The sequence below is a fragment of the Indicator indicator genome, chromosome 11, assembly GCF_027791375.1.
Source record: "Indicator indicator isolate 239-I01 chromosome 11, UM_Iind_1.1, whole genome shotgun sequence".
NCBI classification, from domain to species: Eukaryota; Metazoa; Chordata; class Aves; order Piciformes; family Indicatoridae; genus Indicator; species Indicator indicator.
In genome coordinates this window covers 31,536,778-31,563,616 of record NC_072020.1, presented here as the reverse complement: position 1 = coordinate 31,563,616, position 26,839 = coordinate 31,536,778, and the positions used below count along the sequence as shown (strand labels likewise).

General features: G+C 42.3%; 1 protein-coding gene across 1 annotated transcript; it reads left to right on the top strand.

Annotated features, from left to right (window-relative positions):
- The first annotated feature begins 166 nt into the window (after window positions 1–166).
- On the top strand, window positions 167–20,008 carry EFHB (EF-hand domain family member B). Its single transcript, XM_054385021.1, is given in 13 exon segments — window positions 167–232; window positions 534–596; window positions 1,460–1,603; window positions 4,655–4,835; window positions 5,399–5,509; window positions 8,813–8,942; window positions 9,306–9,397; window positions 12,369–12,431; window positions 14,181–14,335; window positions 15,638–15,845; window positions 16,243–16,437; window positions 16,968–17,149; window positions 19,844–20,008. Coding segments are annotated over 13 exon segments (1,755 nt in total).
- The last annotated feature ends 6,831 nt before the right edge of the window (window positions 20,009–26,839 follow it).

Below are 26,839 nucleotides of genomic sequence, written 5' to 3'. Positions count from 1 at the left end.
TGAAGGGGGTGGGCGGCCGGTCCTGGGGATGGAAGGGCTGTGAGGGCGGCCGCTCCGTCAGCCCCACCCGAACGCTTCCGCCGTCGCCTGCAGGGGGCGCGGTGGCACCGCCCACCGCGGTTACCAAGAGAGCGCAGTAACGGGTCGCCGGGGAGGAGCTGTCGCTATGGCGGGGAAGCTGCGGCCGGTCTATGAGGGGAAGTTCTCAGACAGGTTTCCCGAGCTATTGGCCGTGAGTCCTTTCGCCGAAGGGGTCCCCACTGTTGCCACGGAGACACTCTTCCGTGTTCTGCGCCTGTCTGGGGCCGGAGTCTCGCCTTGGGCTGAGGGAAGAGGCTGGAGGAGACTCGAAGTGTGGGGCAGGCGGGAGCATCTCGCTGCTCTCCCTTTGTCCCCCCCAAAATCCGTGTGGCTGCTTTTATTCTCACGGCTTTTTTTTTTTTTTAATGGGTTCAATTAGCAACATTTCCTATGAGGTGTCAGGTCCAACAGTAGGTTTGGCTATGCTCTTAATTTCTGGTTATACTCTTTAGGCTGGAAAGTTGCTTCCCACTGGTGACACAGCTGCGAGTTGCCTCACTGAGGTTTTGCCCAGGGTGAGTTGGTTTTTCAGATGCTCCTTATGAAATTTTTGCAGTGTTTTCCCATCAATTGCTGTCCTTTGAGATAGACTCTTAGGAAAAAATTAAAAAAGTGAAACTGCTGATTTTTTTCTATATCCTTTCTTTAGATTTTTTTTTTTAATTATCTTTTATGTTAGCTTTTGTCAGGATGAGAACATAGAGCACATCAGGTATGATGGTAAAACACTTCTGGTAATTCCTTTTCACTCTATATATTTTACAAAATTCACCATGCCTGCTTGGGTGGGACTAAATAAAATTGGTTTAGACAGTTGTAGTGATTATTATTAGCAATTATTATTACTTCTGATGGTGATCCTTTATCAAGGATGCCCCTCAGATCTGTACTTTCCAGGAGCCTTTCCCCATGTTTCTGAAGAGTCAGAGGGTAGAAAGATACAAATTGAGCCTTTAAATATCATCTTTTCCTTTAAATGGGTCATGAAAAAAAACAACAGTGGTTATAGTGATTCCTGAAATTGCTTCATCAATACTGTCGTGGATCAAGCTAAAGGTTTCTGAAGGTGATAAAATGCAACATCTACTTTTTATGAAGAAGCTGTTTATCTATCCTAAAGATGGAAGCAGATAGCTGAAATTTAGCAGCTCTTGTGTTACTTCTGTTGCTGCTTCAATAAATTTGGGCTGGGCTATGTTGACCTTGTGCTTAGAATATCAGCATCTGCAGAGCATACACGTGTTATAGCCCTGAAACATCCTCGTGTTTTCTTCTTCTGTCTGTGGAACCACACCGAAATGGCTGCATTACTTTTTCTCTTCCTTACTGTTTGGTGAGTATCTGATGACAGCTTGTTTTTGCTTTGCCTGATGCACAGCCCAATACTCCAGCCACTGTGCGAAAGTTCCGAAATACGACAAATCCAGCTCCTGGTGTTGAGAGAATATTCCACGGCAGAGCAGATGATCCTGACATTGCATCTCACTTGACACATGGCATAGCATCACGTCCTTCACCCAGTGTAAGAATGTGACCTCTCTGCTTTTTAAGAAGGGACCACCTGAGAATGTCCTTACTCAGAGCAGCTGGCCTCTCCATAGTCAGGGATAAAAGTACATTGCTGAGTGATGTACACTGCAGCATTTCACCACTGTTGTGGATTAACTGAATACTGAGGTCAGTTCATGGGATTTAACCATGAACCAGCAATGTGCCTGTGTGGCCAAGAAGGGCAATGGTAGCTTGGGGTAAATTATAGAAGAGTGTGGCCAACAGGCTAAGGGAGGTTCTTCTTCCCATCCTCTCTACCGAGGCAAGGCTGCATCTGGAGTATTGTGTGCAGTTCTGGGCTCCCCATTTAAAGGGAGACCAGGAAGTACTGGATAAAGTCCAGTGGAGGTCCGTGAAGATGATAAGGGGACTTGAGCATCTTTCTTATGAGGAGAAGCTGAGAGATATGTGTCTGTTTAGCCTGAAGAAGACTGAGAGGGCACGCTATCAATGCTTATAAGAGTAGGTGTCAAGAGGATGAAGCCAGACTCTTTTCAGTGGTGCCCAGCGACAGGACAAGGTGCAACAGGCACAAGCTGGAGCACAAGAAGTTCCATCTGAGCATAAGGGAAAACTTTGAGTGTGATGGAGCACTGGAACAGGCTGTCCAGAGAGGTTGTGAAGTCTTCTTCTCTGGAGATATTCAAAACCTGCCTGGATACTATCTTACGCAACCTGCTCTAGGTGAACCTGCTTTAGCAGGGTGGGTTTGACTAGATTTCTTCTTAAGAGATTTCTTCTAACCCTACTATTCTGTGATTCTGCAATTTAATTAGCATGATTAAAACAGGAAAGCACTTAGTCCAGTGACTTTTATCAGTGATTTAGCTTTTGCAGTGACTACTGAATTACTCATTTCAGTATTCGTTTATGAAAAGTCTTCTATGGACAAAGTTTGCAGCTTTCTTTTTTACTGATTAGAGGTAAAACCTGTTGAGCTGTTAGCAAGAGACCTGCTTTCTGAGATGTGCTTATAGATCAGTGTAATAATTACGTATTCTTTCTTACCTTTGGGTTGAAACTGATTTTGTTCGTGAAAAGTGATGTTCTGGATATGTTAGACTATTTTGTCTGTATTCTTTACCTCAGAAATTATTTTCATAACCTGTAATCAAAGAACTGAAGAGATCGTTGTGATTTTATCACATAATTATTGTTCAAATCTCTAAAAATAGCAGTTACAAAATATACTGTTGTAATGCATTTCATCATTCGGGCTTATAAAGAATAGTTTTCAATTTTACAGATGAAATTGAGCTAAAGAGGAGTTCAGATCTGAAAGTCTTCAGGTTAGAACACAAAAGTCCTGATATTAGAGAATTGAGTAGAACATTTATTAGGTGTATTCAAAATGGGGAAAACCGAAGAAACAAGCACAAACCAAAAAAAGACCCCCAAACAAACCAAACCAAACCAAACCACAACCCCCCGCCCCCCAAATCCCAACAGAAAAATCCCCAGTTTCTTGGTGTCCTTCCTCAGAAGTTTTGCCTTGAATTGATCAACTCGTTTGCTTTGTACTGTATGTTGAACTGTTTCACTTTGCATTATTATTTAAAATTCAACTGGAAGAAGAGTTGAAATCTTAGTGAGTTTGCTAAATGTGGATTTGAATCAATTGTACTTGCTACTACTTTTTCAATATTTGTTTGTATAGCATTCAACAAGTGTCTAGTAATAAACTCTCTCTCAAATCTCCATGGCTTTGATGGGTAGCCTGAAAATAAAATTATTGGGGAAGATCAAAATAACTTGTTTTGACATTTTTTGAACCTTTCTTATTTTCTTGACATTTTTGCCCCCTGAAGTTAATTTAATTTTACCAGTAACATCTGTTGACCTAAACCCAGTGTGCACATGGAGAAAAAATACTGTCCCATCTAGTGCTAAGCTTTGAAGACCCTGCTGAAGCAGTTTCTGTTGATATGTTAGTTTAAGATGCAATATTAGTGTATATCTTGAAATATTATTTTTAAATTCTTCATTGGTACAATTGGGAGTATCTGTTTAGAAAATAAATAGTCTTAGCTGCTAGACAATAGATGGTTTTAATCATAAGCACCAGGAGACTTAATTCCCAAGATACTGTAACTATAATAATTTTCACACTGAAGTTTTGGTTGTATTATAATTTGACAATAGTTTCTAATGTATGCTAAGAGCAGAAAGGCTACAGTGTGAAATGTTGTAAGGAATCTCAAGTAGAAAAACTCATATAAAAATAGAAAGTTCTGTCTCACAATATTTTATTTTGCTGGAGATCCACCATAGGATTGAATATTAGTAGTCTTCTCTCAAAATACTGTTTTGTTTTGCAACTTGGTACATCATCTGCTGAACATGAGTCAGCAGTGTGCCCAGGTGGCCAAGGTTGTATTAGAAACACTGTGGCCAGCAGGAGCAGGGAGGTGATCATCCCCCTGTGCTCAGCACTGGTGAGGCAACACCTCAAGTATTGTGTTCAGTTCTGGGCCCCTCATTATAGGAAGGATGTTGAGGTGCTGGAGCATGTCCAGAGAAGGGCAGTGAAGCTGGTGAAGGGCTGGGAGCACATTGCCTATGAGTTGCATCTTGAAGGAGCTGGGGTTGTTCAGTCTGGAGAAGAGGAAGCTCAGAGGAGACCTCATCACTTTCTACAACTACCTGAAGGGAGGTTGGAGTGAGGAGGGACCAGCTTGTTCTCCCTGATGACAAGTGACAGGGCTAGAGGAAATGGTTTCAAGCTGTGTCAGGGGAGGTCTAGGCTGGATGCTAGTAAATCCTTCTTCACTGAAAGGGTTATCAAACATTGGAATGGTCTGCCCAGGGCAGTGCTGGATTCACCACTGGATCATCTTTGAGATCTCTTCCAACCAGATATATTCTGTGATAAAATTATGTCAGTGTAATCATGTCAGATCTCATTAGCACAGTTATGATCAACCTTTTGTTCGTGTGTGTGTGGTGGGGTAGCCATATTGATTTGTTATTGATTACATTTTGCTGGTTTTCCTGCCTCTTGTGTTGATTGTGATGTCTTTAGGTAGCATCATTGATAAATCCACTGCCTAAAACTGCTTTTCAACAAATGATGCAAGACAAGAAAGAAGCAATTTACTTTAGTAATCGCCAGGGGCCCTTGGGCAGATCCCATGATCAATCTCCTATGTTACCTTATGGCTTGGATATACTTAATACTCCCTTTGGGATAAAAGTCATCCGAGGTAGGAAACTTTTATCATTACAATGTATTTTTTCTAAACACAATATCATCTGTAATTTAGTACCTAGCACATGTTGTATGCTTTAAACAACTGCAGCTTAACGGAAAAGTTATTATTACAGCATTTATTGAAAGGCATAAAAGTATACTAATATTTTTCAGTTATGATGAAGCATCTTTGGTAACTAGTAGAGCTTTTGGCTTTGCTTCAAGATCAGTCTTGTATATGTCTCTAGAGAATTGTTTAGGTAGCTGACCTTCTTTTTCTTGACTATTCTATTAGAAGATATTTGACCTGTGAAGCTTTCCTCTGTAGAATGGAGCAAATCACATCTATGTTGGCCATGTAGCTCTCTTGCAACAGTTAAGTTCATTCTTAGTTTTGGTGGTTATTTTTTTTCCCCTGGTCCCTCATGATGATGCTGTAAGAAACATGGTAAAAGTATCATTTTCCCACCATATCAGCATCCTCTCTGATGATATTGTTTAAAATTGAGAACCAACATCTAAAAACACCCATCGCCCTTACCTCCCCCAATCATGTATTTATTTATTACCTTCCAGATGCACCAGCTGGAGAGCTTATAAATCCACCAAAAACGTTTGAGGAAGTGAATAAAGAAGCCAGAGAAGGACATGATCTGTACATTGTGTCACACAACGATTATTATGTGGGTAAGTCCAAAGGCTGAGAAGAAACTACTTTAAAAATTCTATTATAAATAAAGGCAATCATTCTTCTTTGTGTTGTAAGCACATACCATACACCATTTTTTAAGATACAAACTATTACTTTTGACTACTGTAGAAATATAATATAAATTATTTTTAAAAGTTCTGATATAAAAAAAAAACCCAAACATCTTATATGCAGCTGAGAGAACATATCCTCTTCCTAGACCTCTAGATCACTTTGTGGTGGGTGTATTAGACCATGTAAGAACTTAACGAAGAAATTTAAAATCTGATTTCTTTTGGGTGATATTTGAAAAGCAAAGTGTTTCCATGAATCTAGAAACTCCTGGATGCCTTGATTGCCTATTGAGTTTGGCATTGTTTATGCCACCAAGAGCATAAAACACATGGACTTCAAGTCCAACCCATTCTGGTGCTTTCAATTCTGGTTCCTCTCTTTTGTAAGGATCCAAACAGAGATGGAGGGGAGCTCAGCATCATGCTTTGGTTACAAGGAATTTTGGGATGCTGACTGGCTGTCCAGAGAGCAGGGTCCTCAGCCTACAGCATCCTTCCTGCCTGTCCCACAGCCTCTGTCTGTCCTTCCAGTGGTCTGTGCCTCCACTAATTTAGCCTCTGAGGGCGGGTTACCCTTTGCCTCACAGGAGCAGAGTGACAAATAGCACTCTGAAATGCAGTCCATGTATTGCTTCTGTAGCCACTTCTATTTTCCCCAGTTTCATCATTTCCACTTAGGGTGACAGACTTGGATTGCTGCTCTGTAGGATTACTATTATAATAAAATCACCTGTTGTGCTAGTACCAGCAGCACCCACCACAGCCAGACATGTAAGAAACTGCAATACAGATATGTGATGTGATATGGGTTGAATTAGATTCCCCCCAATAACTTATTTTTTTTCAGAAATCTGCCCCAGAGAGCAAATCTCACCACACTCAGAATTTGGAAGTAAAAATGGAATTGTATTTACAAAGGAAACTAAATATAACAATATAAAAGTCAATAAGCATGTACAGAGTGTATTTGCACACATACACACACACACACACACACACACATATATATACTGTGTCCAGGTCTGGAGCCTCTATTACAAGAGGGATCTGGACATGCTGGAAGGTGTCCATGAGGATGATCAGAGGGCTGGAGCTCCTCTCCTATGAGGACAGACTGAAAGAGTTGGGGCTGTTCAGTATGGAGAAGAGAAGGCTCCGAGGTGACCTTCTTGTGGCCTTCCAGTATCTGAAGGGGGCTACAAGAAAGCTGGGGAGGGACTTTTAGGGTGTCAGGTAGTGACAGGACTGGGGGGAATGGAACAAAGCTGGAAGTGGGGAGATTCAGACTGGATGTGAGGAAGAAGTTCTTCCCCATGAGAGTGGTGAGAGCCTGGAATGGGTTGTCCAGGGAGGTGGTTGAGGCCCCATCCCTGGAGGTGTTTAAGGCCAGGCTGGATGAGGCTCTGGCCAGCCTGATGTAGTGTGAGGTGTCCCTGGGCATGGCAGGGGGGTTGGAACTGGATGATCCTTGTGGTCCCTTCCAACTCTGACTGATTCTATGATTCTATGATTTTATATATATATTTTTATATATATATATATATATATATATATATAAATAAAATAAGTAGATACATACATACATACATACATACATACATACATACAGTTTAACAACAGTACAGGACCCCCCTGACCTTTGATTCAGCTCTTTCTCCCCTCTTGGGGACAAAGGGCCCCAAGACAGCTGTACAAACCACATGTGCCCTCTTGGCCCCCACCTGTACCTTTAGAGAAGTAACACAGAGAAGCCCAAGGTCAGAGGGAGTGCAGCACAGCCTGAAAGCCAAACCAGAGTGAGCAGCTCAGAGAGAGCAGGCAAAAAGAAGAGACCAAACAAACTCTGCTGCAAGATAAAAGGTTTTCAATACACCAATGGAATTGTATTAACCTATCTATTGTTATCATTTTGTATCCAATGCCTTGTTATTTATCTTATACTCAAATGTCTCTGGAATTTTCCTAATTGCAACTAGTATCCAAGCTAGGGACTAGCTCAAACTCCTACAAGATATTTCAGTGGTAATGTAAATTCTGAGCAGAGGCAGGTACATAGATGTGAAATTGTTGTAGTTATTCTCACACCTGAGAAGTTCTACCAAGTATGAGTGGTATGAATGAATGTAATGGTTTAAGAGCCTACTTCCTCCAACACAGAAGTGAGGGAAAGTAACAAGATAAAAAGAGATAAAAAGCCTTCATGAGAAAAATGAGATAATACAATGCGCAGTTACCTTAGCCTGTTTGCAGGAAAACTCCACACAGTAAAATGCAGAAGCAGCAGCAGAAGCCAGCAACCTAAGCCCCCTACCCATCTTATCCCATGCCAACGCCAGCTGAAGAGAACACCCCAAACTCAGAAACTGAAAGCAGCAACCAGAAGCCTCTCATGTTACAATCTGAACTTCACAGCCCCTAATTTACTCCTGCCAGCACTTTCCTTTTGAAGTTGACATGACACAGCATGATATTTGGATATCATCAACACACTGAACTCACCCCATGACAACTGGACAAACTTAAAATTTTATCTCCCCTCTTCCCCACATGGCTTAGGCTTTGTAGTGGAACTATTCATTATCTGTTCCTGTCTCCTTTGTAACTTCTGTCCACAAAATCATGGAGAGGCCACGCCAAAAACAGAGAGCAAAATAAAAGCCAACTATGTGGCCCAGTTTGGAACAATACCATAAAAATTCCATACTGCCATACAGACAGAAAAGGCTTTTATTAGAAAGCATGCAGTGAATAATATTTTTTGAAAGTTCTAAGTGGCATTCTTTTCAAAAATGTGCTTGAAAAGAGCTTGGAGAAACAGAATTGTGGTGTTTTTTTTTCTGTGACAAGAAACATGTCCTTGCAGCTCGCTTACATAGAGTACTTAGGTGATATTGTTGTATGTGAAGCTTTGTTTTTTATAGGCAAGAGTGGCTGAACAAGCAGGGTGACAGGACAAGAGGGCATGGCCTGAAGCTGTGCCAGGGGAGGTTTAGTTTGGATATTAGTTAGCTCTTCCTCACAGAAAGGCTGATCAGGCACTGGGTACTTACAATGCTAATCACACCTGCTAGACATTTCCCTTGGCCATCTGGCCCCCAGGAAGTGTCCAGGTTAGGAGATTTGCAGGTCCTTAGCCATTGTCTGGGCTAGGGCATGGTTGGGACTTTGACCCTTCAGGTCACTGAGGTGTTTGATACAGATTGAAATGCTTATTTTTCCCCACAGGAGAAGCAATCAATAGGAAGTATGACACACCAAGCTTCAGCAAGTTTTTTGCTTATGGAATAAGAACTCCTCACTTTAAAGACGGACGAGGTGTATCCAAAGCCTTAAACTGGCCCTGTGATATTCAGTCGTAAGTGGTAATGAGTTCAGTAGTTAATTACTATTGAGAGTCTTCACATTTGAAGATAATTTAACATCTTACAATCCCATTCTCAGCTATACAGAACTGAACAGAAAATGCAAGGAGCAATTTTCCAAATACTTTATCCATATTGGTCCTACCACAGCTTAACAGCACTTGGCACGTCTGTAGCATTACACAGAGACACCTATGGCTTTTGATGGCCAGTTTCATCAGTTGTTAAATTCATGTTTGTCCTTGCAGAGGATTTGCTGTTTCCTTCTAACATGTAAAAATATTTTCAAATATTATTGAAAAACTGATGACTGTTATTAAAGAAATATGCCTGAGAGTTATTTACATCATTTGTAGCAAGAAAGCAGCAAAAATTATATCAAAACAAAGTGATGATTTCAAGGAAAAATTTCAGCCTCAGCTTGGAAAAGTCCTTGATCCATAAGTAAGTGAAGATATCTTACAAGAACCAAATACACTCATGTTTACTGGCTTGGGTAAAAATGATATCTGTGCTCAATGCCTCCAATGCAGCATTCAGTTACAAAGTTCTAATCAGGCTGATAAAATACTCAAATTGGTAATGAGGGCTCCATTGTGGTTATGTGGTGAGGTTAAGTTTTGCTGTTTAGAATCATAGAATTGTTTAGGTTGGAAAAGACCTTTAACATTATTGAGTCCAACTGTTTTGAATGGCCTGTATCTGAATAGGTTGAATATCCACCAAGCAAGTTACAAGCATACTGTAACACTTTTTTCTTTTCACCTGTCTTTTGCATTTAGGGAGGTTTAAAACAATTGAAATATCTCACATATTGTTTGTGGATTTGACTATTTTACTTACTCTGACGCTGTCTTTGGTCATCTTCGTTACATTGCCTGTACTCTCACTTCATGACTTCCTTGTAAAGGATCACAGGATGTTAGGGGTTGGAAGGGACCTCAGGAGATCATTGAGTCCAACCCCCCTGACCGAGCAGGACCATAGAACCCAGCACAGGTCACACAGGAACACATCCAGGTGGGTTTTGAAAGTCTCCAGAGAAGGAGACTCCACAACCGCTCTGGAGAGCCTGTTCCAGTGCTCTGGGACCCTCACAGTGAAGAAGTTCCTCCTCGTATTGAGGTGGAACCTCCTGTGCTGCAGTTTCTAGCCATTGCCCCTTGTCCTATCCCAGGGTGCAACTGAGCAGAGCCTGTCCCTTCCCTCTTGACACTCAGCCCTCAGGTATTTATAGACATTTATTAAATCCCCTTTCAGTCTTCTCCAGACTAAACAGCCCCAGGGCTCTCAGCCTCTCCTCATCAGGCAGTACTCCAGTCCCTTCAACATCCTTGTAGCCCTCCATTGGACTCTCTCCAGTAGATCCCTGTCCCTCCTGAACTGGGGAGCCCAAATTTGGATGCAATATTCCAGGGGAGGTCTCAGCAGGGCAGAGTAGAGGGGGAGGAGAACCTCCCTGGATCTGCTGGACACACTCCTCTCAATGCACCCCAGGATCCCATTTGCCTTCTTGGCCACCAGGGCACATTGCTGTCCCATGCAGAACTTGTTATCCACCAGCACTCCCAGGTCCTTCTCCTTGGGGCTGCTCTCCAGCAGATCACCTCCTAACCTGTCCTGCTGCAGTTTATTCTTCCTTCCCAGCTGCAGGACTCTGCACTTCTCCTTGTTGACCCTCCTTAGGTTCCTCTCTGCCCAGCTCTCAGTCTGTCCAAGTCTCTCTGGATGGCTGCACAGCCTTCAGGTGTTTCATCCAAGCTTCCCAGGGACATGAAGTAAATTGTGTTATTATCTAGCAGCATGTATCAGCATTCTCAGTCAAATCATTACAATGCTTCATAAACCTGAAGTGATCTAGAACAGCTTTTAAATTTTACAACACAAGTGCTTCTGAAGGGCTACAGTAGTCCTAAGGTATGGTGTGGTCAGCATCCAGCTGTGTTACAAACGCAGGATTCTGGTATGTGAACAAACACTGTCTTTGCAGATGCTCTAGAGTTCATAACTGAAGACTCACAAAAAACATTATTGACTTTGGCTGCAACATTTAATTTTAAGCTCAAGATCACAGGCTTAAGTGTCTTTGGAGAGTCATGTCCATGATACCTGTAAGGAGACAACACAAATGTGACCTGGTTCTTCCCTTCCCTTCACTGTGACCTGGGTTACTGTGGGATAGACCTGGAGTGTAACCAACAGAAAGCAGTATGATTAATCAGGGAATATGGGCTGCAGTGCAAACTCAAATCCAGGACTAATGCTACAGGGCAGATAATCTAATTTTACTTAGAGACTTTTACTATTCACATCTTAAGTGTACATTGAAAATGATAGAAAAAGATACACATAGTATTTTTAGACAGCTGTGCTTCTACCTCTGTGTAGGTTTTGTTTGTTTGTTTCGTGTTTTAGAACAAAGTACTAAGTTCTCTTTTTGGCTTTGAGGGAGAATTCTGATTCATGTAACAGTTTCAATTATTGAGAATAGAAATAAAATGAACATTGCATCTTTTTCACAGCAAGAAATAACAATTCTTTAATATCACTGCTAGCATCTTAGTTTTCCAGTAAATAAAACTGGGCCAAAGTTTTCCAGGTGGGTAGGCTTAGTTGCTGGTTTTGGTAGACACAAAATGGTAAATAGGAAGTTCCATGGAAACACAAGGAAAAATTTTTTCACTGTGAGGGTGACAGAACACTGGAAGAGGCTGCCCAGGGGGGTTGTGGAGTCTGCCTCTTTGGAGGTATTCAAGACCTACCTGGATGTGTTCCTGTGTGATCTGCTCTAGGTGCTCCTGCTCTGGCAGGGGGGTTGGACTGGACGAGCTTTCGAGGTCCTTTCTAGCCCCTGACATTCTGTGATTCTGTGAAATGAAAAAGCAGAGATGTGAGTCAGTTTTTCCACTTTAATAAAATTAGTTTTGTTTATTTGGAGGTCTCGTTTGTTCTAAACATTCTTAGTATTTGAATAGAATCATAGAATGCATCGGGTTGGAAGAGACTCTTGAAGGTCATCTTGTCCAACACCCCTGCAATAGCAGGGACATCTCCAACTAGATCAGTACATTTTAAGGATTTTTCTCACTCATTGTCATAAAAAACCCCTGCATATTTGAACATAGAATGTTTTTCCCTTTTAACAAGAATAGATGTTCAAAAAGTTAATGTTTAAATTTGTTTTTGTTACATTACAAACAGCAAATGTTCTTACCAGGTTTATAACAGGAAGCTTTTCTGGAATGGCTGTTTTGAAGCAAAGTGCTGATAAAAAGATTTCAGGTGAACTGTGTGTATTACTCCTAAATATATAACAGATGATCACTTTTTTTTTGTTGTTAATAACAGCACAGGGTTTATTTTTTCTATTAATAAGCTATTTCACAATTAACGAAGAAATGTCCTTATTGACAGTGTAGCAGAAACTATGAATGTTCCCCCAGACCATGCATTTGGAAGGGTACTCCATCTAGATAAAAGTGGTAAGTTCAAGGGGCAGAACAAAATCTTACCTTGTTATTGGAATTACTCTGAGGTAATTAATGTTCTTTGTGTAGTATATATAATTTCCCTAAAATCTGAAAGGCAAGGTACAAAAATTTGACAGTAAAATTTTGGTGGCAAAATTTGAGAAGAGTCCAAGTTGGGGAAAAAAAATTAATGCTAGAAATAAAGAAATACTAATTTTTGCATGATTATGTTGAGGGTTTTTTTGTAGTTTTAATTTTTTTTTTTTAACTTTTAAAATCTATCTGAATGTAAACAAAATGAGAAATGGCAGAAAACTTCTTGATATCTACACAGCAAGGCTGATCAGGCACTGGGATGGACTGCCCAGGGAGGTGGTAGATTCGCCATCACTGGAGGTGTTTAAGAAAAGCTTGGATGTAGCACTTGGTGGCAGGGTTTAGCTGATGTGGTGGTGTTAGGTCATTAGGTCATAGGCTGGACTTGATGATCTCAGAGGTCTTTTCCAGCCTCAATAATTCTGTGATGCTGTGATTCTATGACAAAGTTAAAATGGCTGTTTAAATCAATTACATGTCTTTCCTCTCATTGATTTTTCCCCCCTTCTCACGTCTATAAAAAGAATAACAATAATCAAGCAATAAATGTAAATAACAAGTTTTTGAAGGTACCAGGGAGACAGAAAGTGGAATTAAAAAGAATTATTAATGTTCATTACAACAAAATTTTGAAGGCTAGTCGGCTGAAATGGTGTTGGGATTGATAGTGTTTTAACATGTGAATAAGGAGGGAAAACAGTGCATAGTTAGGCAGCAAAATATTTGAATGTCTCAAAGTTATTTAATGAGTCAAGACTAGAGAAGACCTGTTCAAACTCTGCTTAAGCTTTTATACATCTTTTACTAGGTAGTCTGATAAAGTTAAATATTTTAAATGTATAGGTATGCTTGTCCTATAAGGGACAGCAGAAGGAACCAAAAAAATGCAATGTTATCCAGTAGAAACCATGCATGTACATTGCTGTTAGAAGGGGATTAGGTGCATTACTCTTATTTGTTACTGGACTCAGAAAGTGTCCTTGATGTCTTAGAATCATAGTGTGATCCAGGCCAGAAGGGACCTCCAAAGCTCATCCAGTCTGACCTCCCCACAGTCAGCAGGGACATCCCCAACTAGATCAGGCTGCCCAGGGCCTCCTCCAGCCTCACCTTGAATATCTCCAGGGATATCTTAGGAACTTGCATGAAGACTGTAGCTCAGTGTGCCACAGTGTTTAAAAATGCTAGTAAGGTTAGGATATATAGAAAATGGGAAGAGTAACACAAAAATTGTATGTTGTCTTTCTAGAAATCAGTGGTGTGTAGTGATCTGAAATATTGCATTGACTTTCCCTTTGATTCTTGAAGAATCCTGAAATATGACAAACTGGAAATGATAGATTAATGATACATGTTCTTTTGTTCTCAACTGTCTGGACATTGAGTATCTCTTACTGGTGTCAGAAGCTTATGGAAGTAGTGGATGGATTTGTGAAACTACATAAACATGTTTCAAAATTCTTGATATTGACTGCCTGTGAGTTGAGAAATCATGTGGACCATTTGATCTTTTAATGAAATGGCATAATCAGAAGTTCAACAGCCCTGAAAATCAACATCTTGAAACGGGAGTGATCTTTTTCTTTAAGACTGTAAGTTATTTTAAAACCATCTCTGTTTTCTGCCTATGCATAACTAATTGAGGAAGTGTTTATTTTTATATAGGAGTTGGTGATCTCCTTCACTGCTGGGTTCCAGGTGAGATCCTCCAGGGCAGAGACAGAGAGCTAGCTGTCTTGACTGCAGTTCGGCAGAGCTTGAAGAAAGCTAACTATGAAAATTTTGGCATGTTACTAGAAGCATTCAGACATTATGATAAGGTTAGTGCTTTGAAAAAAGTGTCAATGTAAAGGAATGTGTGACATTAATGTTGTTGTGCCATGGAGATGCAGACATGATGAAATGTAAGCACAGCAAGGCAGATATAGATGAAGACTATAAAGACGACAACAACTTTGTAGTTATAGTATGTTTAATCTACTGTGATATACTGTGGAATTAAACACAACAGTATTTGGAGACTTTCACGACAGTATTTGGAATATCACAGAATCATAGAATCATAGAATAGTCAGGGCCGGAAGGGACCTCCAAAGCTCATCCAGTCTGACCTCCCCACAGTCAGCAGGGACATCCCCAACTAGATCAGGCTGCCCAGGGCTTCCTCCAGCCTCACCTTGAATGTCTCCAGCAAAGGGGCTTCAACCACCTCCCTGGGCAGCCTGTTCCAGTGTTCCACCACCCTCATAGTGAAGAACTTGCTCCTAACATCCAATCTCAATCTGCTCTTCTCTAGTGTGAAGCCATTGCCCCTCATCCTGTCACTGTAGGCCTTTGTAAATAGTCTCTCTCCATCCTTCATGTAGGCCCCCTTCAGGTACTGCCAGGCTGCTATTAGGTCTCCCCAGAGCCTCCTCTGCTCCAGGCTGAACATCCAAGCTAACAGTGAGCAAGAATAATCTTAGCATTTTTTACTCTTCAAAATTTGGTATTTCTTTCTTCTTAAAAGAAAAATGATTGAAGGGATTATGTTCAAATTTTCTTCCAAGCTATACTTTTTGACTGAGTCATCAAGCTTCAGAATTTCAGGTGTTTCCTTTTTTTTTTTGTCTCTTGGAAAAAAAAAATACAATTACAATTGACATTTCATATATAGCATTAGTAGTAACATATACAGAATGACTGCTGCCTTACTTTCAAAATAATTCGTGCCTTTACTTCAGCCTTTATGATAAGATTGTTATCTCGTTACAGTACTGTGTCAAACTCTCTTTTTACTCCCAAATCACTATTATTTAAACTGAAAAGTATTTATTGATGCTTTTATGTTCATGTTTTTAATTTCCAAATAGCTTAGGGTTTCTTTTTGCACTCAGTGACGTTCTGGAATGGTGTGCCTGGTGTCCTCTGGGTGTGTATATGTATATGTGTGTGTATATATACGTCTATCTATCTATCTATCTATCTATCTATCTATCTATCTATCTATCCATCTATCTATCTATCTATCTATCTATCTATCTATCTATCTATCTATCTATATCTATCTAGTTGCATATGTGTTTTTTTTTTGGTGGAGCCCTTTTCTAATGGCTGCTATAAAACTGTTTTATTTCCAATAGAATGGTGATGGAATGATAGACAAGAACGACCTACGAAAGTGCTGCTATCAGCTTAATGTGAATCTAGAGGATGAGCTCCTGGATTCCTTATTTGAGTGCTGTGATTTGGATAAAGATGGTCTGATTAATTACCTGGAGTTCACAAACTATCTGAACTGGAAAGACAAAATGGCTGTTAAAGAGTTTGAAGAAAAAGTAATTGCAAAACGTAGGTGACTTAATGCTGGGAATTTAAGGGAAGTTAGTCTTGTTCTTATAACTGTTATTGCAAGGACATTGCTTTTGTAGACTAGGTGGTCCTTAAGGAGGGTAGGCATTTAGTCCTTGCTTACCACTAGCACAGCCTCAGACACAAATGTCTTTCAGAACCGTGGAGTTCTGTGTTGCATGCTGAGAATATCCCATAAATTGGGAGAAAGTAAAAAAAACACCTCTTAGAATCATTATCAGAAATACAGGTTAATTATATTGCCTACTTTATTTATGCTGATTTATAGTTTATCCTGTGATTTATAGTTTTTCAGGGATTCAAGCAGTGTTTTTTACCTCTTGGCCTATAATGTACTGCTGCTAAATTCTGGATGTACCATGACATTTGTTCATAGGTCAAAAACTAGATGCTCTTGTACCTGAAGATGGGAATGAGAAGCCACTGCTGAAGACAGAAGATCTTGCATTGAGAGAATTGGGAAGCTCAGAAAAGACACCAAAACCACTTAGATCAACTGATTGTGTATTTGCAAACTATCAAACAACTTCTTCTCAGTATAATGGTGTAGTAGGTGGTCTCCCAACAACCTGTAAGTACAGTGGACTGTGCTTCTCACTTCTGAGCATTATTTAGGATAAAAGCAGGAACAAGCTTAAAAAGTATTGCTTACAGGTTCTAGCAATGTGTGACAATGAATTAATTTATTTAAGTTGAGTTTGTTTGGGATTGTGGCTTGGAAGTTTGCATGACTTGGATGTTTAGCATTGATAGTCTATTCAAAACATCAAAGCTAATCTTGATGCCTTTGAGAAATGATGCTAGTAATTTTATGAGAACAATATCTTCTTGGAATCACCTCAGAATGTTTTCAGCTGGAAATCCTGGCTAAGTACTACAACATACTGCAAGATTTCCTTTCGTCACTCTTCGTGATGTAGCTGAAGCTAGCAGTTCCAAAAATATGAAAAAAGAAGATGAGGAAGAAAAATACACATTTTTTATTGAACCTGTGCAAGATGAAATAGCAAATTTGTTCAGATTTCATGCATAACCACTTTGTACTCCCTGGCATTCTCTTTACATGCAGGCTTTTCTGTGCCTCTTGGTTGATTTCCACAGGTTATCCAGTGTGTGGTGTTCCAAGCATTCGTTCGGATCTTCCTGCTCCTCAAATTCGCCGCCTCAGTGACAGGACTAATTATGGTGATGAGGGCAATGCTTATTCATTATTGTTCCCTTCTGTCTTCAGTCAAAAGGGAGTGTATGAAAGAGACTTCTTTAAAACAAGACCAAAGGCAGAGGTACAGTGTGTTTCTTCACAATATTCTTCCAAGATAAATGTGCCTTTAGCCATGTGGGAGTGACAAGTCCTAGTATCAAGCAAACAGATTGTAAAATTCATTGTTGCAACATTACTAGGTTTCTTTACATCCATTCAACTCCCTGAAAATTATGTATTCTTCACCTTAAAAAATATTCATAAAGGTGGTAGATATTAATTTTATTGACATCATAGAATCATAGGGTTGGAAGGGACCCCAAGGATCATCCAGTTCCAACCCCCCTGCCATGGGCAGGGACACCTCACACTACATCAGGTTGCTCAGAGTCCCATACCAGCCTGGCTGCAAAAACCTCCAGAGATGAGGCTTCTACCACCTCCCTGAGTAACCTGTTCCAGTGTCTCACCCTCTTCATGCTGAAAAATTTCTTCCTAACATCCAATCTGAATCTCCCCATTTCTAGTTTTGCTCCATTCCCCCTAGTCCCCCAATATCCCCCATGTCCCCCTCCGACACCCTCAAAAGTCCCTCCCCAGCTGTCTTGTAGCTCCCTTCAGATACTGGAAAGCCACAAGCAGGTCCCCTGGGAGCCTTCTCTTCTCCAGACTGAACAGCCCCAACTCTCTCAGTCTGTCTCCAGAGCAGAGGTGCTCCAGCCCTCTGATCATCCTCATGGCCTTTCTCTGGACACCTTCCAGCACCTCCAGATCCTTCTTGTAATAGAGGCTCCAGAACTGGACACATTACTTCAGGTGGGGTCTCACCAGAGTGGAGCAGAGGGGGAGAATCCCCTCCCTTGCACTGCTGGCCACACTTCTCTTGCTGCAGCCCAGGCTCTGCTTGGCTCTCTGCACTGCAAGTGCTCACTGCTGGCTCATGTTGAGCTTCTCATCCACCTGCACTCCCAAGTCCTTTTCTTCAGGGCTGCTCTCAAGCCACTCCCTGCCCAGCCTGGATTTTTGCTTGGGATTGCCATGACCCAGCTGCAGGACCCTGCACTTGGTCTTGTTGAACTTCATGAGGTTGGCTTGTGCTCACCTCTCCAGCCTGTCCAGGTCCCTCTGGATGGATCCCTTCCCTCCAGCCTGTCTGCTGCACCACACAGCTTGGTGTCATCAGCAAACCTGCTGAGGGTGCCTCAAAACTTCTGTCCATGTTGCCTAGAAAGATATTAAACAAGACTTATCCCTGAGGGACTCCACTTGTCACTGGCCTCCACTTCAACATGGAACCATTGACAGCCACTCTTTGGGTGTGGCCGTAAGCCATTTTTTTATCCACTGAATTGTCCTTCCATCAAGCCTATACTATACCAGTTTGGAGACCAGGATGTGGTGTGGGACAGATCCAACTTCAATACATAATATAGGGAAGTACGTCAGGTTGTTGTTACTCACATGTTCAAACATTCCAGGGGAAGTTTAGGCTCAAGGTGAGGAGGAAGTTCTTCACAGAAAGCGTGATCTGAGATTGGAATGTGCTGCCCAGGGAGGTGGTGGAGTCACCATCCCTGGAGGTGTTCAGAAGAGGATTGGACGTGGCACTTGGAGCAATAGTTCAGTTAGTCATGAGGTGCTGGGTGATAGGTTGGACTTGATGATCTCTGAGGTCTTTCCCAACCTTGTTGATTCTATGATTCTATGATTCTATGTGCTACATCTTGTACATTTTCTATACCACAGCTTTCATCCCAAGAAGACTGAGATTTACTTAAATATAAACTTTTTTTGGTTAAGGATGCAGGATATAGTCTGTAGTTTTTATGCAAGACGGTAGGAGGGCTCTGTAGAGGGACCTAGACATGCTGGAAAGATGGGCAGACTCCAAGGGCATGAGATTCAACATGTTCAAGTGCCAGGTTCTACACACTGGCCACAACAACCCCATGCAGTGCTACAGGCTGGGAACAGAGTGGCTGGAGAGCAGCCAGGCAGAGAGGGACCTGGGGGTGCTGGTTGACAGCAGCTGAACATGAGCCAGCAGTGTGCCCAGGTGGCCAAGAGAGCCAATGGCATCCTGGCCTGCATCAGGAATAGTGTGGCCAGCAGGAGCAGGGAAGTCATTCTGCCCTGTGCTCAGCTCTGGTTAGACCACACCTTGAGTGCTGTGTCCAGTTCTGGGCCCCTCAGTTCAAGAAAGATGTTGAGATGCTGGAATGTGTCCAGAGAAGGGCAACAAGGCTGGGGAGAGGTCTGGAGCACAGCCCTGTGAGGAGAGGCTGAGGGAGCTGGGGGTGTTTAGCCTGCAGAAGAGGAGGCTCAGGGCAGACCTCATTGCTCTCTACAACTACCTGAAGGGAGGTTGTAGCCAGGTGGGGGTTGGTCTCTTCTCCCAGGCAACCAGTGACAGAAGGAGAGGACACAGTCTCAAGCTGTGCCAGGGTAGTTTCAGGCTGGATGTGAGGAAGAAATTCTTCCCAGAAAGAGAGCTTGGCCATTGGAATGTGCTGCCCAGGGAGGTGGTGGAGTCACCATCCCTGGAAGTGTTTAAAATAAGCCTGGATGAGGCACTCAGTGCCATGGTTTAGTTGATTAGATGGTGTTGGGTGATAGGTTGGACTTGATGATCTTGAAGGTCTTTTCCAACCTGGTTAATTCTGTGGGAAAATATTCTTTGGCAAATAAAGATTGCTAATATACGTAAAAAAACCCAGATTCTTTGTAGTTTAAAGGAGATGTTGACCAGAATTACAAAAATTGTATTATTTTGTAGATTGCACAAATTCTCCACAACATTGGCATGAACATTCCAGATGAAAGGCTTGAAGAGATATGGAAGCAAACCTGTATGAAACATCAGAAAGAAGAGGTTTCTGTAGAAAGCATCAGGAATGTACTGGATGAGCTCCATGGATCCCACACAGAAAGCAGTTGCTAATTGTAGTTTTTGGGCAGTGCATTTATTTAAATTGACCCTACTCCTAACTCTGATGTTGAATATAATAAACAATTTCAATAAGCTGTTCAGTCCCCTTTACAGAACTGGAATTCACTACTCTCTGTCTGCATGGTGGGTTCACCACATCCACATCTTCCTGCTGTCATTGCAGTTAGCAGGAACTGATAGCTGTAGGACTAAGGATACAGCATGCTTGTGAGAGGAATGCAAATAATTTGCCTTTATTATTTTATCCTTGTGTTTTAGTTTAGTGTGGAGCAGACAGAAAATATATCTTACCCCTCCCAAAAGGAGTAAAATAAAAACTCTCCACACAGAATTGGGAATTTAAATGGATATTCTATGCACAAATATTTACCAAACTGGGAGGCTTGGCTGGGGCACCTGAAGGCCCTTCAGTGAGACTTGGACAGACTGAGAGCTGGGCAGAGACGAACCTAAGGAGGGTCAACAAGGAGAAGTACAGAGTTCTGCACCTGGGAAGAAAGAATAAACTGCAGCAGGACAGGCTGGGAGGGGATCTGCTGGAGAGCAGCCCCAAGGAGAAGGACCTGGGAGTGCTGGTGGAGAACAAGTTCTGCATGGGACAGCAATGTGCCCTGGGGGGCAAGAAGGCCAATGGGGTCCTGGGGTGCATTCAGAGTGTGTCCAGCAGATCCAGGGAGGTTCTCCTCCCCCTCTACTCTGCCCTAGTGAGACCTCCCCTGGAATATTGTATCCAGTTTTGGGCTCTTTAGTTCAGGAGGGACAGGGATCTGCTGGAGAGAGTCCAAGGGAGGGCTACAAGCATGCTGAAGCTACTGGAGCACTGCCTGATGAGGAGAGGCTGAGAAATCTGGAGGTGTTTAGTCTGGAGAAGACTGAGAGGGGATTTAATCGATGTTTATCAATATCTGAGGGCTGGGGGTCAAGAGGGAGGGGACAGGCTCTGCTCAGTTGCAGCCTGGGATAGGACAAGGGGCAATGGATAGAAACTGCAGCACAGGAGGTTCCACCTCAACATGAGGAGGAACTTCTTCACTGTGAGGGTCCCAGAGCACTGGAACAGGCTGCCCAGAGAGGTTGTGGAGTCTCCTTCTCTGAAGACTTCCCAGCCCCATCTGGATGCATTCCTGTGTGCCCTGTGCTGGATTCTCTGGTCCTGCTCTGGCAGGGGGTTTGGACTCAATGATCTTTGGAGGTCTCTTCCAACCCCTACCATCCTGTGATCGTGTGAATATATATAGGAAGCCCCTGAAAGATTTAATTGTTGTAACACAGACACTTCTGTGGAATTTCCCTTTTCTTTCTGTTGCTAAATGTTTTATGCACACGGAGAGTGTCCTGCTGCAGATTAAAAAAAAAAAAAAAAGTTTCTCTTTCACTTCCCACTGTGTGAATTCAATAGCAGCTTTATAGATTTCAGAGCTGCAAGTTGTGTTCTGTGGTTTTTATAGTTTTATAGTTTCTTCCACATTCCACCTGACAGAAGATTAAAAGTTTGCCCTCTTCTATATGGGTTGTGATTGCCTTTATCTAGTTATGAAGCTGATTTAAGCAGGACAGCAAACTGTCTCTCAATAACCTGTGGGCCATATCCAAGGAGGAGTTTTCCAGAGAGGGTTAGCAAAACAACCATCACTGTGACTCAAAAGCCACGTGTTCTAAGAGCAAATGTACAAATTTAGTGCTTGAATGAATTTATTCTGCTAGCATCACAAAGTCATGGAGATTGTGAATATGCTGACTTTGTGGAGAAAAGTGGTAAAGAGCAAATCCTGACAAAGGGAAATATTTTGGTGAAAATCAGTGAGTTTGAGACGTTTGGGGGTCAAATTTGCTTTACAGAAATTTCAAAAAAAGACACATCAGATTCAGATATATGTGCACTATTCTCCATTAATCTCTGTTTCCCCACAACAGTTGTTCCAAAGAATGGCATGTTTAATAATTACACATTTTCACAGAATTATTGAGGTTGGAAAAGACCTCTGAGATCATCATGTCCAGCCTATGACCTAATGACCTAACACCACCACATCAGCTAAACCATGCCACCAAGTGCCACATCCAAGCTTTTCTTAAACACCTCCAGGGATGGTGACTCCACCACCTCCCTGGGCAGTCCATCCCAGTGCCTGATCAGCCTTGCTGTGAGGAAGAGCTTCCTCATATCCAACCTAACCCTCCCCTGGCACAGCTTCAGGCCATGCCTTCTTGTCCTGTCACAAGTTGCCTGGGAGCAGAGCCTGACCCCCACCTGCCTACAGCTTCATTTGAGGTAGTTGTAGAGAGTGATAAGGTCCCCTCTGAGTCTCCTCTTCTTCATGCTGAACACCCCCAGCTCCCTCAGCTTTTCCTCATCAGCCTTTCCCTCCAGCCCCCTCCCCAGTCTGGTTGCTCTCCTCTGGACCTGCTCCAGCACCTCAATATCCTTCCTGAAGAGAGGAGCCCAAAACTGCACACAGTGCTTGAGGTGAGACCTCACCAGTGCTAAGTACAGGGCAGAATTCCATCCCTAGTCCTGCTGACCACACTATTTTAAATTGGTTCTGTGAAATGAATTGAACTCTATCTTAGAGCAGATGTATTGGTTTGTAGTGAGTAGGGAGGTCTTCCTTCCTACAGATATAGAGGCAAGTGTTCTTCTCCCCAAAAGCCATGCCAGGCATCATGACTTTCAATACCTGAAAATCCTTTACTGTAAAAGATAAAACTGGAGATTGAAGTGTGCAAAAATTATTTGTTAATCTTCAGAATGTAAGTATTAGGGAGGTGGTGGAGTCACCATCCTTGGAAGTGTTTAAAATAAGCCTGGATGAGGCACTTAGTGCCATGGTTTAGTTGATTAGATGGTGTTGGGTGGTAGGTTGGACTTGATCCCTTTTTCAACCTGGTTAATTCTGTGCTTCTATTAGCACAAATCAGCATACAGCTAATGTGGCTTATTTGGCAGTCACTTTTGCTATGTGAAGCAGATGCTGGACTTGATTCTTCTTCTTACTTGTGTCTTAATGGAAAACTTTGACCCTGCAATGACTTGTGTTTGAATCACAGAATCACAGGAACACAGGTTGGAAAAGAGCCTCAGCATCACCAAGTCCAACCCAGAACCCTACTCTACAAGGCTCACCCCTAAACCAGAGCCCCAACCACCACAGCCAAACCACCTTAAAACACATCCAGGCTTGAGGACTCCACCACCTCCCTGGGCAGCACATTCCAATCCCTGACCACTCTTGCCAGGAAAAAATGTTTCCTAATGTCCAGTCTAAACCTACCCAGTCACAGCTTGAGGCCATTCCCTCTTGTTCTATCACTAATTACCTGTGAGAAGAGACCAGCAGCAACCTCTTCACAACCTCCTTTCAGGTAGCTATAGAGAGCCATGTGGTCTCCCCTCAGCCTCCTCTTTTCAAAACTACCCATCCTCAGCTCCGTCTGTCACTTCTTTTCCAGGCCCTTCACAGCTTCCTTGCCCTCCTCTGCCCTGGCTCCAGCACCTCCACATCTCTCTTGCATTCAGCTGCCCCAAACTGGACACAACACTCCAGGTGTGGCCTCCCCAGAGCTGAGTCCCAGGGGACAATCCCCTCCCTGCTCCTGCTGGACACAGCATTGCTGATCCCAGCCAGGATGCCTTTGGCTTTCTTGGCCACCTGGGCACACTGCTGGCTCCTCTTCAGCTGCTTCTCCATGAGCACCCCGAGGTCCTTTTCTGCCAGACAGCTTTCCAGTCACCCTACAAACACATGTATGAATAAATGTAAACTTTGCCTTGATACTATGAGACTTTAATATATGTCTTTAAAAGATCAAATGTTTGTTGTTTTGTTTTGTTTTATGTTTTTTTTTTTTTTTCAGTAAATCAAGAACTGCTGGTTTTCAGCCATTTACCTGACTCAAGTAAATTCCATAGTCCTGGAACTCACTTCTTAGAAGTGAATGGTCAGGTTTGCTTGTTTGGTTGGTTAGGTTTTTAAAACAACTGAGAGGTTATGCCCTGATGTTGCCAAGGGAACCGTGAACTTTAATGAACTCTGCTCATTATCATGTCATTATAATATGCAAACACACCTCCTGGCCTGAGGCTACCTGCCTCCAAGGCAGACCATGACTTGGGCACACCTCCTGGGGTCCAGACCACACCTCAGTCCCTCCTCCTTGGGCATGCATGGAAGCCCTAATCGTGGGGAGCACAAAGAGCGGAGAGAGGCAGAGGTCAGACATCGACTGGTGTGAAGTTGGTTATAAAAGATGTCTCCCTAGCAACAGAATAAGTTTTTCCTGTGGGTCCTGTGTGTTCTGGGAGTGTTCTCTGGTTGTGTGTGAGAATGTGTGTGAAGAGTTCTTGAGAAGTTTTGAAGAAGTATCAAGAAGAAGACTTTGAAGGAAAGCTTCCCCTACTGAGATCAAGAAGGACCAGCAGGACTGGACCCAGGACCAGAGAGATGTCTTTGGACCCTTGCATTATTGGTAGCTATAGACCTCTTTCCCTTTCCCTTCTTCACTTTACCTTCCCCTTTTTCCTCTCACTTTTTCTCTACCTCCCATGGGTAAACAATAAAGTTTTGCTGCTGATTGAAGGGAACCTCCTGGCATGAGTTGCCTGAGTTTTTGCACTTTGAGATCACACCAACGAACTGAGTGGACTGTGACAACAACTTCCCCACTCCCTCCCTCCCTCCTTCCCAGTACCTCACACAGTAGTCAAAACAGAGATTATCCCAGCAAGGCCACAGAAGAGAGAGAAGTTACAAGCAGAAGCAACAGAAGGGGAAAACCAGAAAGAACTCTTTGTGCAACCAAGCATAAGCTATCCAGCAAACAAATGGAATGATCTATACTTAGCAGTTATTATTATTCCATGTCCATTGGTAATTTGTTTACCTTTTTTACTCTTAAATCTTTAGAGTTAGGAACTAGGCTGAAGTTCCTCCTTCAAACTGTAACAAGGTATTTGTAGACCTTTTCTCACCTCTCATAAATCCTGGCCAGGGACTGTTTGCCTATCTATTGCCTGTGTAGAAATGATTCCAAAGTGTTCTTTTGGTTTGTTACTTTTCTCTGTTTGTTTTATTTTGTTTTGTTTTTCTGGTGCTGCAGCACATTTTCTGAGATAAAATGAACATGGATTTAAAAGTGGCAGATGGGATCTTTCTCTGTTCTGTCAGTTTATTTCCCCTAATAACAATATTAGGAATGATTACTGTATTTCAAACACGGAGGCAGGGGCACTTTCAAAGATGTTTTTATTACAGCGCAGTTACAGGGCAGCATGCACCCCCTGAGTCAGGCATTTTGCAATACATAGCTGTGTACTTAATGCAAACATAGTCCCCCAGGACCTGCTTTTCTCTTGTAAATACAGTGACTGAATGGATTTGATTCTAGTTTGCATACTGTGAGAGTTTGGTTCAGTTCATACCCCTGGGAAATGAGTCATGAGGATGTTTCGGGGACTTGAGCATCTCTCCTGTGAAGAGAGACTGAGAGCCCTGGGGCTGTTTGGTCTGGAGAAGAGAAGGCTGAGAGGGGATCTGATCAATGTCTATCAATAGCTGAGGGGTGGGGGTCAAGTGGAGGGGGCCAGGCTCTTTTGGGTGGGTTCAAACTAGAACAGAGAAGATTTCACCTCAACATGAGGAGAAACTTCTTTCCAGTGAGGGTAACAGAGCCCTGGAACAGGCTGCCCAGGAGGGTTGTGGAGTCTCCTTCTCTGGAGACTTTCAAAACCCACCTGGATGCATTCCTGTGCAGACTCCCCTGGGTGATCCTGCTCTGACAGGGGGGTTGGACCTGATGATCTCTTGAGCTCCCTTCCAGCCTCTGATATACTCTGATACTGTGATTCTGTGAAATAAAATGCTTTGGAGATGTTAGAGGTAAGATGAAACCTAAGATTAAACTGGTTTTGCTTAAGTAGTCTGTTTCAATGCCACTATGGTACATACAGCAAGGCAAATAGTTAAGCTGATAATGAGAGACATTTATTATACTGAGATGCAATTCTTCCTGTGTTTAAATTCAGCAAAGAAATCTACTCTTACATCTGTAACAGGCCTAGATTAATGAACGAGCTCATGCTAGCCTCTGGAAATAAAGATCAGATTCAGTCTGTTAGCTTTCTTAAATGCTAGGTTTCTTGATCTAGGGCCAAAGCTATTTGCCAGTGTTCTTAGTCTCAGTGGGAGTGTAGAATAATGCTGTCTCTGTACTTATTGGTCTTCTTCTTCCAGTGGATTGGTGCAAGTAACAGAACAGCACTGGCATAAAGATTCCCTCAAAGTATGCTACTGCTGAAAGCCAAAAATGAATGGATTCCAGACTTCTGATCTCTCAGGAAGCATCTCTTTAGAAGTCATTATTTGCGTACCTTTTAGAAGGGAAAGCAGTACAAAGAATATATGAGAAATGAAAAAAAACCCAAACAGTTAATGCTCAATTACCTCATTTGAACTGGACTTCAATTACAGTTAAAAGAGTAACATAATGCACAGTTGTTGGGGTTGATGATGATGATGATGATGATGATGATGCTTTCATCCTTATTCTACAGGCAGGGAAACAAAAGGCTTGTATTGCCATTAGCTGCCTACTGAAGACAGTATGCAACTGTCCCTGCATAAGTTGTCTGTCACAGACATGGTTTTATTTTCTCATTTAATCACACAGATGGTTATACAAACCAGTTAATCCTTGTTAAAACCATCAGTTAACCCTTGTTAAAACCATTAGTTAACCCTTGTTAAAACCATAGTTAACCCTTGTTAAAACCATGAGTTAACCCTTGTTAAAACCATTAGTTAACCCTTGTTAAAACCATAGTTA